At 42.5% G+C, this 14242-nt stretch overlaps 1 protein-coding gene across 7 annotated transcripts in view; it reads left to right on the top strand.

Annotated features, from left to right (window-relative positions):
- LOC132394289 (von Willebrand factor D and EGF domain-containing protein-like) overlaps positions 1 to 14242 on the top strand; it is a 311753-nt gene that overhangs the window by 94382 nt on the left and 203129 nt on the right. For all 7 annotated transcript variants that reach the window (XM_059970250.1, XM_059970251.1, XM_059970245.1 and 4 more), the window contains one exon: positions 4466 to 4683. In XM_059970250.1, coding sequence (XP_059826233.1) covers positions 4466 to 4683 — 218 coding nt within the window. The remainder of the gene's footprint in view (positions 1 to 4465; positions 4684 to 14242) is intronic.

Below are 14242 nucleotides of genomic sequence, written 5' to 3'. Positions count from 1 at the left end.
TGACTAGTGGAGTATTGCAGGGATCTGTCCTGAGACCCCTGCTATTTGTGATTTTCATAAATGACCTGGATGTAGAGGCAGAAGGATGGGTGAGCAAGTTTGCAGATGACACAAAGATTGGAGGAGTTTTGGATGGAGCTGCAGGTTGTCGAAGGTTACAAGAGGATATAGACAGGCTGCAGAGTTGGGCAGAAAAATGGCAGATGGAGTTCAATCCGGATAAGTGTGAGGTGATGTATTTTGGAAGGACAAACCAGAAGACTGAGTACAGGATTAATGGTCAGTTACTTAAGCGTGTGGATAAACAGAGGGACCTTGGGGTTCAAATCCATACATCCCTCAAGGTTGCTGCACAGGTTGATAGGGTAGTTAAGAAGGTGTATGGGATGCTAGGCTTCATTAACAGGGATTGAGTTCATGTGTCGAGAGGTCATGTTGCAACTCTACAAATCTCTGGTGAGATTGCACTTAGAGTATTGTGTTCAATTCTGGTCACCTCATTATAGGAAGGATGTGGAAGCTATGGAGAGGGTGCAGAGGAGATTTACCAGGATGTTGCCTGGTTTGGAGAACAAGTCATATGAAGCAAGGTTAGCCCAGCTGGGACTTTTCTCTTTGGAGCGTAGAAGAATGAGAGGGAATTGGTAGAGGTCTACAAGATTATGAGAGGCATAGATAGGGCGGACAATCAGTACCTGTTTCCGAGGGCACCAATAGCAAACACCAGAGGGCATATGTACAAACTTAAGGGAGGGAAGTTTAGGGGAGACATCAGGAGTAAGTTTTTTACACAGAGGGTTGTGAGTGCCTGGAATGACTTACCAGGGATGGTGTTGGAGGCTAAAACATTAGGGGTATTTAAGAGCCTCTTGGACAGGCACATGGATGAAAGAAAAATAGAGAGTTATGAGGTAGTGTGGGTTTAGTACTTTTTTTAAAGGATTATATGGGTCGGCACAACATGGAGGGCTGAAGGGCCTGTACTGTGCTGTAGTGTTCTATGGCCATGAGAGTGTGGAATGATCTGTCAATGCATGCAAACTGAATTTCAACGTTTAAGAGAAGCTTGGAGAGGTACATGGATGGTAGGTGTGTGCAGGGCTATGGTCCCCATGCAGGTTAATGGGAGTAGGCAGTTTAGATGGTTTGTATGGACTAGATGGGCCCAAGGGCCTGTTTCTATGCTGTACTTTTCTATGACTATGACTAAATGGATTAGAGGCAGTAGGGAATTGCATTGACATGCTGAAAGATTCTATTTGCTCGAAGAACAATTGCTGTATATTCAATGTTGGAAAGCTCATTTCACAGACTTTGAAAGATATGATCGTGTGCTTTGGTATGTCACTTCTCATTTCTATAGGAGTGAGGTGGAGAGCATTCTAACTGGTGAGGCACTGCTCCAGGAAACCTATGTCCAATACTAAAGACTCTCGCCATTCAGGACGTGCTTCTTCTCATTACTATAGACAATAGACAATAGGTGCAGAAGTAGACCATTCGGCCCTTCGAGCCTGCTCTGCCATTTTGAGATCATGGCTGATCATCTACTATCAATATCCGGTTCCTGCCTTGTCCCCATATCCCTTGATTCCCCTAACCATAAGATACCTATCTAGCTCCTTCTTGAAAGCATCCAGAAAATTGGCCTCCACTACCTTCCGAGGCAGTGCATTCCAGACCCCGACAACTTTCTGGGAGAAGAAGTTTTTCCTTAACTCTGTCCTAAATGACCTACCCCTTATTCTCAAACCATGCCCTCTGGTACTGGACTCTCCCAGCATCTGGAACATATTTCCTGCCTCTATCTTGTCCAATCCCTTAATAATCTTATATGTTGCAATCAGATCCCCTCTCAATTTCCTTAATTCCAGCGTGTACAAGCCCAGTCTCTCTAACCTCTCTGCGTAAGACAGTCCAGACATCCCAGGAATTAACCTCGTGAACCTACACTGCACTTCCTCTACAGCCAGGATGTCCTTCCTTCACCCCGGAGACCAAAACTGTACACAGTACTTCAGGTGTGATCTCACCAGGGCCCTGTACAAATGCAAGAGGATTTCCTTGCTCTTGTACTCAATTCCCTTTGTAATAAAGGCCAACATTCAATTAGCCTTCTTCACTGCCTGCTGCACCTGCTCATTCACCTTCAGCGACTGATAAACAAGAACTCCTAGATCTCTTTGTATTTCTCCCTTACCTAACTTTACACAGTTCAGATAATAATCTGCCTTCCTGTTCTTATTCCCAAGGTGGATAACCTCACACTTACTCACATTAAATGTCATCTGCCAAGTATCTGCCTACTCACCCAGCGTATCCAAGTCACCCTGAATTCTCCTAACATCCTCATCACATGTCACACTGCCACCCAGCTTAGTATCATCAGCAAACTTGCTGATGTTATTCTCAATGCCTTCATCTAAATCATTGATGTAAATCGTAAAAAGCTGTGGTCCCAATACCGAGCCCTGTGGCACCACACTAGTCACTACCTGCCATTCCGAGAAACACCCATTCACCGCTACCCTTTGCTTTCTATCTGCCAACCAGTTTTCTATCCATGTCAATGTCTTACCCCTAATGCCATGAGCTTTGACTTTACCCACTAATCTCCTATGTGGGACCTTATCAAATGCCTTCTGAAAATCGAGGTACACTACATCCACTGGATCTAACTTGTCTAACTTCCTGGTTACATCCTCAAAAAACTCCAACAGATTAGTCAAGCATGATTTACCCTTGGTAAATCCATGCTAGCTCGGCCCAATCCTATCACTGCTATCTAGATATGCCACTATTTCATCTTTAATAATGGACTCTAGCATCTTCCCCACTACTGATGTTAGGCTGACAGGTCAATAGTTCTCTGTTTTCTCCCTCCCTCCTTTCTTAAAAAGTGGGATAACATTAGCCATTCTCCAATCCTCAAGAACTGATCCTGAAGCTAAGGAACATTGGAAAATGATTACCAATGCATCCACAATTTCCAGGGCCACCTCCTTTAGTACCCTAGGATGCAGACCATCTGGACCTGGGGATTTGTCAGCCTTCAGTCCCATCAGTCTACTCATCACCGGTTCCTTCCAAATGTCAATCTGTTTCATTTCCTCTGTTACTCTATGTCCTTGGCCCATCCATACATCTGGGAGATTGCTTGTGTCTTCCTTAGTGAAAACAGATCTAAAGTACTCATTAAATTCTTCTGCCATTTCTCTGTTTCCCATAACAATTTCACCCAATTCATTCTTCAAGGGCCCAACATTGTTCTTAACTATCTTCTTTCTCTTCACATACCTAAAAAAACTTTTGCTATCCTCCTTTATATTCCTGGCTAGCTTGCATTTGTACCTCATTTTTTCTCTCCATATTGCCTTTTTAGTTAAGTTCTGTTGTTCCTTAAAAATTTCCCAATCATCTGTCCTCCCACTCACCTTAGCTCTGTCATACTTCCTTTTTTTAATGTATGCAATCTCTGACTTCCTTTGTCATCTACTATCTACTATCATCAGAGATGAGATACAGGAGCCTGAAGACCCACACTCAATGATTTAGGAACAGCCTTTTCCCCTCCACCATCAAATTTTTGAATGCTCCCTATGTCTATGAACACCAACTTGTTATTTCTTTCTTCACACTATTTATATTTTGTCTGTCTTTGTACTTCACTGCTGCTGCAAAACAGCAAATTTCACACTATATGTCAATGATAATATATCTGATTCTGATTCTGGAGCTTGGAACAGATTAAGGTGAATGGCAGTGGAAAAAGAGCACAACATTTCAAATAATCTAAAGCAAAGACTTCATACGAAAGACATTTTGTTCAGCACAGGAGGGTATCAGAATGGAATCTTCTGCCACAAGTAATTCTTAAAGTGAAGTCCATTGGTTCATTTTGAAGAAATCTAATTAACCTCAGAAAGGTGAACTTTAAAGTTTATGAGGAGCAACCAGCAGAATGGGATAAACAGCTTGAGCACGATGAAACACCCATGGTCTATTCTAAATGAACTGTTGCTGCTCAGTGCACTTTTGTACTTCCAGAAACAGTGTTCCTTTATGCTGTTATTGCTTTAACAATGTCAAAATGCATACGTATATTTCTACTCACTCAGATTGCAGAAATGAGAGCTAAAATGTATGACACTGTAGTGGTATTTACAGTTCCTATAATTTCCTCTTGTCGGAGACGAATACTGACAATTATTGTGATTCATGACACTTTTCGCCATCATCAATATACATATGAAATTGAAGAAACAATTACCAAGAACAAATTTAGGTCTGATTTCTCTGTTCCTATGCTGAATCAGAATTTCACATTTGTGTCTCAAATTAAGAATGATAACGTCTCAGAATTAATTGTCTTCGTGTTATGTTATGAGCTGATTCTCTGTATCTATGAAGAAATGAGACATGTTCAATATCTTTTTAATGATTTCATTTGCTGTTGTGTTTCCAGACAGTCAGAGTTCTTCACCCCTGAATGTAGCACTCTCCTCATGCCAGGTGGATTTAATACGGATACCTTGTGTGGCAGGGGGCTGCGCAAGAAGTACTCTGTTTGTGACAGCTGTGACAGACTTTGCTCGAGATGGAAATCGTGTCAGCAACATTAGGATTGAGCCTATTAAATCATACAATTTCTTGTGGCATGGTTACACCCCAAAGGATATGAAGGTGAGATTCTAATAAATCATTTTAACAGCATCAGCAGGTTACTTTGAATTTTAATTGCAAAAAGTTTTGATGGTTGTCATTAGGTATCAACCTATGAAATTGCAAATCATATGCCACAGGGAAAATATACACAACTGAACAACAGAGAAACTTTGTTACAGACTATTCAAACAATTTGTAGTCCCAGAAATGTATTACATAATGGTAATACATTTGGTTTTCTCATCAGATTACAGGGATTATCTATTATGATGCAAGCAATTAGGGGCATCAAGCTAGCGTCTGTGTTTTCTTCCTTCTGAATCGGTTAATCTAATAGAATAATTCACTTTACTCCACTCCTGATATATTTAACTTTGCACTTTGTAACCACCTGAATTCCATGATTTCAAAAAAAATATCACTGGAATGCCAGTATTTAATGAGTAATTATGATTGAACATCTGCTTTTACCTTTGTCCAGTACATGTTTCTAATTGCCATATTAATGGTTCTTGTTTTTAAACATTCGGTCATCAGCTGAAGCTAAATTCCACAACTGTTAGAGTGGGATTTGAATTTAGGTCTTTGGACATTAGTCTAGAACCATGTACTGCTAGTCTGGTCATCTAACCTCTGCACTACCAACGCTTACCTAATTATATTGGACCAAATGCTCTCTCTCAACTTGCCTGCAAACTTTGTACCCAAGAACTGGGCCAAGCCACATTGAAGCTAAATCTATCCAGCTTAAAGATTAGCTTTGTTAGCTTTACATACATCTAAACATTGAAACATACAATGAAATTCATTGTCTTGCTTTACGAACTAGCACATTGTCACCAACAGAGCATGCCCACAACTCATAAACCCTAACCATACCTGTATGTCTTTGGGATGTGGGAGGAAACCTGAGCACACAGAGGAAATCCAAATGGCCACAAACTCCTTACAGACGGCTGCGGGAATTGAACGCTATCAGTGATTGCTGGTGCACTAACCACTGCGCTACAGTGCCACCCTTGTCCATCCGCTTGCTCACATTCAATCTTCATCCTTTCTGCAATAACTATTTGAACGTTTAATATCACCAAACTCTTCCTAACTGCTGTGTAGTTTTCCTTCTTTTTGTAATGTAACCACTGTTGTAATCTTATCTGAATGAATAGGGATTACCAGTTTCCATTTCAAGCTTTGGTGTCATGACCAATATCATTATTATTAATTAATATCACAGCTTCAACAAGCTTTCTTTTCTCCATTTTTGCTATGAAAATTTCATTCCTTGAATTACATAATTTACAGTTCTGTTCGTTCTGTGACTCCATTTAATTACAGCTACTATATCAGAATTCTGCACGTTATTCAAAGCGCTGTCTCAGTCTTATTTCTACATTTTAATAAATATAAGATTTAATTTGGTTCTGTTGGATTAGTAACTGAGGGAATCTTTGGATTTGGAAAATTCTTTTTTCATTTAACCACATGAAGTGCCTGAACAAAGTGCATATGGAAGAAGCTTGCTTCAGTGAAGATTTCTGAGCTTTGATTTATAAGTCAGCGGATTTTAAGCAACAGACTTAATGCAGAGGAACTCAGTAAGCCTGGCAACATCTGTGGAAATGAGTAAACAGTCAACATTTGGGGCTGAGATCCTTTATCAGGACCTTTCTTGTGTTTGTGGTTGCATTTTATATCAGATTCCCAAAACAGGAATAATTGTAGGTAGACATTGCATTGTAGAGGAATTAGCAGACTTTTCAATATACTGGCCTGGAAAATCTTAAGAATGCCCATATATTTTGTGAGCTCTGCATATGGATATTGGTTATTATTTGGGCTGCAAGAAAATTGCGATGATTACCCAGTCAAATCCCACAATTCTGCAGGTCTTTTGGGATAACTCCAAATGTGAATCATGCTTGCAATGGTTTGCAATAATTTCTGTGTCAGATGTGATTTGATTTCATTTTGAGCATAGTCAGGAAATTAGATCACCTTGTTCTGAGGTGCAGCTTTGATTAGGCATATTTTAAACAGCCATTTTTAATGGTGCTACTTTAGGAGCAGCTACTTTCTGCAAAGGCTGAGAAAAGTCCACCCCCCATTCTCATCACATTCTACAGGGGTTGTATTGAGAGCATCCTGAGCAGCTGCATCACTACCTGGTTCAGAAATTGCACCATCTCGGATCGCAAGACCCTGCAGCGGATAGTGAGGTCAGCTGAGAAGATCATCGGGGTCTGTCTTCCCGCCATTATGGATATTTACACTACACACTACATCCACAAAGCAAACAACATCATGAAGGACCCCACGCACCCCTCATCAAACTCTTCTCCCTCCTGCTGTCTGGGAAAAGGCACCGAAGCATTCGTGCTCTCAGGACCAGACTATGTAACAGTTCCTTTCCCCAAGCTATCAGACTCCTCAATACCCAGAGTCTGGACTGACACCTTACTGCCCTATTGTCTTGTTTATTATTTATTGTAATGCCTGCACTATTTTGTGCACCTTATGCAGTCCTGGGTAGGTCTGTAGTCTAGTGAAGTATTTTGCTGTGTTGTTTTTTATGTAGTTCAGTCTAGTTTTTGTACTGTGTCATGTAACACCATAGTCCTGAAAAAAATGCTGTCTCATTTTTACTATGTACTGTACCAGCAGTTACGATCGAAATGACAATAAAAGTGGCTTGACTTGAGCTACCAACTGGAATGCTAGAAGTCCACTCAGTTAAGTTCTCTTACCTACTTCTGGCACACTTTTTTGGTACTAATGCCCTGCTCTTTCCCATCTAGCTGATGGCTCTTAACTCTGCATTGCACTTCCTTGATCTGCGCTTCTTGAACTGGGACTTAACATCAGCTTGATTCTTCCTTACTTCCTGATCCAAGCACTTCCCTTCCCCGCTCCACACCCAATTTTGTTCTGACTATTCAACGTGGTAACTCTGGGCCTGGTTCCTCAGAGTAGTGCAGCCCTTACTGAACTCCACAGATAGACAACCATCTGAACTCCACAGAGATCATTATTGAAACCTCAACAATTTACACTCAATGTACAGTAGTCAGACTTGCTGTTAATGCAAAAGTAAGTTGTGAAGAGGACATAAATAATCCCAGAGCTCCAATTGAATTATACCTGGTCCTATTTCATCCGTTTTAAGTTCTTGTTTTTTTTTGTGCCTTAATTAGCAATCAGCCCTCTTTAAGCAACATCAAAATGGAAATTTTGGTATTTTTCTGTTGGACTTTGTATGCACGAATTGGTAGCCATATTGCAGAATGATCATAATGCGATCTCTTGAGTCGAGTTGAGTGTGATGTTCTTCTAAAGGGTTGTCTATTGGTGGGTTTCTCAAGTACATGTAGAGGCCAATCCAGGATCCACATATTCAGGTGCAGTGTGGGATAGAGTAAGTGGTGGTTGTGGATAGTGATTGGGTCTTTTGGATGTTCACTCTCTCCTTTCCCAGCTGTGGCACAGCAGAAGTTGCTCTCACGTAGCGCAGCTCCCTCTTGAATAGGTTTCTTCCGGGTGTATCCATTGAGTTCAATTGATTCCCAGTGTTTAGATATAATGTTGAATTTCTTCAGGCTGATCTTGATGTTGTCTTTGAAGCATTTCCACTGCCCACCAGAGGCTCACTGGCCTTGCTTCAATTGGGAGTAAAGGATCTCTTTGGGGAGACTTAAGTTAGGCACCTGGTTGGCCTGACCTGTCCATTGGAATTGGTGTTGCTGTTCATGTTGACCTCCTCCAGTATGCTGGTTGTTACTGTGCCCGTCCTTTCAGATGATTCTAAAAATCTTTTGTAAGGGTCTTGGGAGTATTGTTCTAGGGTTTTACTTGTATCTTGTAGGTGGTCCATGATACATTTCCATGCAGGAATGTAGGCAGGACATCTCCTCTATAGACCACAAGTTTTGTTTGAACATGTAGGGTGCAATCTTCAGAGACTCTTACCCTTCATCTTGCATAGGCTTCACTGGTACTGCTCAGGTGGGGGATGATTTCTGTGTTGATGTCTGCTTTTGAGGAGAGGATGCTGCCAATGTAGGGAAAGTGTTCTGCATTTTCAAGGACAATATCGTCATTTTTTCTGGAGGGTTGAATAAATGGTAGTGGCTGATACAGGACCTGTGTCTTTTTTAAATTCAGAACAAGACTCAAGACACTATATGGCAAAGGCATTCAGTTATTCTGCCGAGTGTGTTGTGATGGCGTTGTCATCCAGATATGAAACTCTATAATGCTGGTGATGCTGATTTTGATCTTGGCCTTGATCTGGTTAAAGTTGAAAAGCCTCTATATCTGACTGTGGCAGATCTTGTCCAAGGAGGGGAAGGACCGCAGCAATAAAAATGGCAAATAGTGTGTGTGCAATGATACAATCCTGCTTGACAGTGAAGGGTTCTGATTCAACACCATTATTGCTGAATACTGTGGCTGATATGCCATCATGGATTTGTAGGTACTTGTCTGGACAGCCATGTCTTGATAGTTTACACCAGAGGACTTGGCAGTCTACTTTTTCAAATCTCAAGGGATGCCTTTGTTCATGGCATTTTCCTGTAATTAACATGTTGTGAAGATAATGTCTGCAGTACCTCTAGATGGTCAGAATCCACACTGTGATTCAGGGAGTACTTCAGATAGTGGAAGAAGTTGGTAGACAAGGATACGTGCAAACATGTTACCTGTTGCTACTAGAAGAGAGATGTCTTTGTAAGTGTCCCAATCTAGTTTCTCTTCTTGAATATAGTCACTATTAGAGCATCCCTGAGCTTTGAGAGCAGTTCTTCCTTTTTCTGGATATTCAGGAGTAGGGCATGTAAGTGGTGCAGGAGTGCTTATCCATCTTCCTGCTAGGATCCTGTCAGGAATGGTGGGCTTGTTGCTTTACAGGCTCCTGGTGGCTTCATGGACCTCTTTCATACTGGAAGGTTCTCACATGTCTTCTCTTAAGGTCTCTGGAAGATTTGGTTAGGAGGATTTGGTTAGGAACATTTGGTTCAGCAGAACTGTTGCAGTTAAGAAGTTCTTAAAAGTGCTCTCTCCATCGATTGTTGATATTCTTCCAATCCTTTAGCAAATTCTTTCCATCCTTTGAGCGTAGAGGGTTTAATCTACAGTAATTTGGACCATAGACTGATTTGATGACATTGAAGAAGCCTCTTGTGGTGCCAGAGTCTGCCAGTCTCTGGATTTCTACAAAGAGTTCTTTAGCTCTCTCACCCTGTGCTGATACTTGCCTTGGCTCTGGTGTAAGCTTCTCTTTTGGTCTTGCTGCCAATGTCATTCTGCCAGGCGCAAAAGGCTTTCCTTATCTTGGACATATTATCCAACTTCATGTTGTTTTCATCAAACCAATCCTGATGTTTTCTGAACTTGTTTTTGCAGGTGTTGAGGATGGTCGATTTAAACAGAGCCAGTGTTCTTCAATTTCCTGCAGAAATTCCTTTTGGAGGTTTTCCCAGATGAGGCCTGAAGATGCTATTGGGTGGCAGTGTCAAACCAGCTTTCCATGTTTAGTCTTGGCTTGGTTTGCTTCTATGGACCCTTCTCTTTTCTGTGAGTCCGATGGATCAGGTGATGATCTTTCCAGCAATTATCTCCGCCAGCCAAGGCCTTTGTGATATTTGCATCATGGTGGTTCCTAGCTCAGTCGACGGCAAAGTCAAGGAGAGTTCAACCAACCCTGGTATTGCAGCCCCCTGAGAGAATTATCTTAACCTTGGGGGTGCTTGATAGTGTCAGCTCTAGACAAGCAGAAAAGGTCTCTTTTTCATTCAAGAGTTCATGCATAAGCACTCATAATGGTTGCCATCTGGTTGTTGGAAAGCATTGAACGGATTGTCAAGTTCTCCATAGAAAGTTCAGAACATTGTCTGACCAGCTGTTTCTTTATTGAAAACCCAACACCATGAATCCTGGGCTCGTCAGCTGCCTTCCCTTGGAGAAGGTGTATCCACCCTTCTGCCCCTTCAGTTGCCCTTCATGTGCCAGATGGGTTTCAGAAAGAGCAGTTAATTCAATCTGGCACCTCCTCAGTTCTTTGGAGATATTTGCAGTTTTCCTCTCTGGTTGCACTACCTTTAAGAGTGTGCAAGAAGATCATGTTTCTTTCTTTCTGGCTGTATATGGTGATCCCTCTGGGCACTGTAATCCAGACTGGAGCTTTCGGGGTAGGCTATTTTTAGAGTATCTTTTCCAGCCCCTTCCCTGAGTTGGATGAGCAGAGTGGATCCTTAATAGGGTGATCAGTTGTGGCTGCAGCTGCTGAGGGGCTTCCAGACTTCATAATCCTGCCCCCTTCACCACTTGCTGATTGCCACGGGACTTAATCTGGGATGTTAGGGTGGATTCCTTTAATGGAGAAAGCCTGTGTTTGACGTTGTTTAAAGTGAAGAGGCTGATGCACGGGCAGCCACCACATGGCCCTTGACAGATCTGGGTCCGGGTCCAGTGGCATGGAATGCAAGACTACTGGGGACGATTCACTGCTGCAGCCTTCCTCCACCTTCACTGCCATTGTGATGTGTCATCACCTTCCTCCACCTTCACTGCCATTGTGATGTGTCATCACCTTCCTCCACCTTCACTGCCATTGTGATGTGTCATCACCTTCCTCCACCTTCACTGCCATTGTGATGTGTCATCATCTTCCTCCACCTTCACTGCCATTGTGATGTGTCATCACCTTCCTCCACCTTCACTGCCATTGTGATGTGTCATCACCTTCCTCCACCTTCACTGCCATTGTGATGTGTCATCACCTTCCTCCACCTTCACTGCCATTGTGATGTGTCATCATCTTCCTCCACCTTCACTGCCATTGTGATGTGTCATCATCTTCCTCCACCTTCACTGCCATTGTGATGTGTCATCATCTTCCTCCACCTTCACTGCCATTGTGATGTGTCATCACCTTCCTCCACCTTCACTGCCATTGTGATGTGTCATCACCTTCCTCCACCTTCACTGCCATTGTGATGTGTCATCATCTTCCTCCACCTTCACTGCCATTGTGATGTGTCATCATCTTCCTCCACCTTCACTGCCATTGTGATGTGTCATCACCTTCCTCCACCTTCACTGCCATTGTGATGTGTCATCATCTTCCTCCACCTTCACTGCCATTGTGATGTGTCATCACCTTCCTCCACCTTCACTGCCATTGTGATGTGTCATCACCTTCCTCCACCTTCACTGCCATTGTGATGTGTCATCACCTTCCTCCACCTTCACTGCCATTGTGATGTGTCATCATCTTCTGCCACCTTCACTGTTGAGGTCTCAGTTGATTGCTCTCAAGATCTCAGGAGCTCACAGACCCCTCCACCACAATGAGGTGATGACCCGCAGAGAAGTTGTCAGTCCAGAATGTCATACAGTGCTGGTCCGAGGACAGAGGTGAACTTCTACGCAATGACTTTGAGTCAGTAGGCTGGTTCACATCGAAAGATTCAGCAGCTAGCCTAGATAAGTATGCCACAGCTTTCACATACTTAGTCAGCACTGTGTACCAAAGAGGACAAAGTAACTGTTCCCAAAACGGAAACTATGCATGAACTGGGATACCCACTCCCTTCTGAAGTGGGACTGCGGAGTTCAAAACGTGGAACAAAAAATTGAGTTATGACTTTTGTCAGGCTATCAGGATGCCAAGAGACAATACCATTGCAGACTTGAGCTGTCAGTTGTAATTTACACGCTGCAACGGACTACAAAATTATGTCAGTCATTATCGCCAATAACAACGTATCCCTTCCCAATGAGCTTCACACATTTCTAACATAAAGGGGAAGGAGTGTCACCAGCTGCCCCCACAAACTTCAGAGCACTTGTACCCACGGTCACTGTGGCAGCCATCAGCTCACTCTTCCCCAGAAACCATCGGGCATTGATGGACACCCCAATGGTGTCCTTGAATCCTGTGCTGCTCAGTTGGTAGGAGTATTTGCAGATATCTTAATATCTCCCTGCATCAATCCCAGGATCCCACCTGCTTCAAGAAGATCTCTATCATTCTGGTACCTAAAACAAAAGAAGGTAACACTACCAGATTGATCACGACATTACCGGATTAATCCTGACCTTACCGGATCGATCCTGACGTCACCGGATTGATTCTGACACTACAGGATTAATCCTGATGTTACCAAATTGGTCATGACATTACCAGATTGTTCATGATGTTACCAGATTGGTCACAATATTCAAAAAATCCAGCAACTCGAACAATCTCGACCCACTGCAGTTCAAGAGATACCATCTCCCTGGTTCTACACTCATCAATGGATCATCTAAACATAATGACACCATTGCTGGACAATTGTTTATTGACTACAGCTCTGTCTTCAATACTATAATTCCAAGCAAACTCATCTCCAAACTCCTAGATGGTAGGCTCAGCACCTCCATTTACAATTGGATCCTTGACATCCTAACCAACAGAGTTAGGACAGGCAGCAACACCTCCATCATGATTATCCTCAACACTAGTGCCTCACAAAGCTGCATCATCGACCCCCTGGTCTACTCCCTATAACCTCATGACTGTTCTAACTCCATCTACCAGTTGCAGATGACACTATCAGAGTGGGCCATATCCCCAGTAATGATGAGTCAGAGCACAGGAAGGAGTTGAAGAGCTTAGTAGCACGGTGTCATGTCAACAAGCTGTCCCTCAATGTCAGCAAAATAAAAGAGATGGTCACTGATTTCAGGAAGAACAGGAAAAACAGCAGTGTGCACACTTCACTCTATATCAATAGTGTTGAGGCTGATAGGATTGACAGCTTCATGTGATGAGGAGCAAACATAACAACTGCTCTGTCCTGGTTCATCCACATGGGAATTATGGGCAAGAAAGCTCAGCTGCAGCTTATTTAGAGGCTAAAAGAAAATTGACGTTTTGTTTGACCACCAATTTTTATCGATACACCGTAGAAATGATCTTATTTAGATGCATCATGGCTTGTGATGACAAATACTGTGCCCAAGACCACAAAAACTGCAGATTTGTGGACGCAGTTCTGCACATGATGGAAGCTAGTCTGTCTTGGTGTAACAGCCAACAGGATCAAAGACTCCATCCAATCCAGATGTTCTTTTTTCTCTCTCCCTTCCCTTCAGCATGAAGCCTTGAGGACAGCTTCTGTACCGCAGTGATAAGTCTGTCTGCCCAACACTTTCTCTGTAACTACAGCTCTTTCTTCTGCATTTTGTTGTTGTTGTCCCTTGCACTTCTTCAGTACACCGATGAGTTGAAATCATCTGTAAGGACGGCAAGCAAAGCAAAGTTTTTCACCGTATCTCAGTTCATGCGACAGAAATAAAGCAAATTACCTATTTACACTCCCTATATTACTGTCATGATGATTGTTAAAGTGTAATGCTTAGATATTAACTAGTGTAGACATCCTGTGGATACGTAAGCTCAGCATGATCAATATGTCTTCCTCAATTTTGGTGACACAAGTCTGGAGAGACTTTAAATTAGGCACTCTGCAAATACCTGATCAGCAGTCAATTCAAAAATGGCAAGAAATGATTGACAGAAGCAGAATTTCAG

This window comes from Hypanus sabinus, chromosome 5 (genome assembly GCF_030144855.1).
Source record: "Hypanus sabinus isolate sHypSab1 chromosome 5, sHypSab1.hap1, whole genome shotgun sequence".
NCBI classification, from domain to species: Eukaryota; Metazoa; Chordata; class Chondrichthyes; order Myliobatiformes; family Dasyatidae; genus Hypanus; species Hypanus sabinus.
This window is presented reverse-complemented; position numbering and strand designations above follow the sequence as displayed.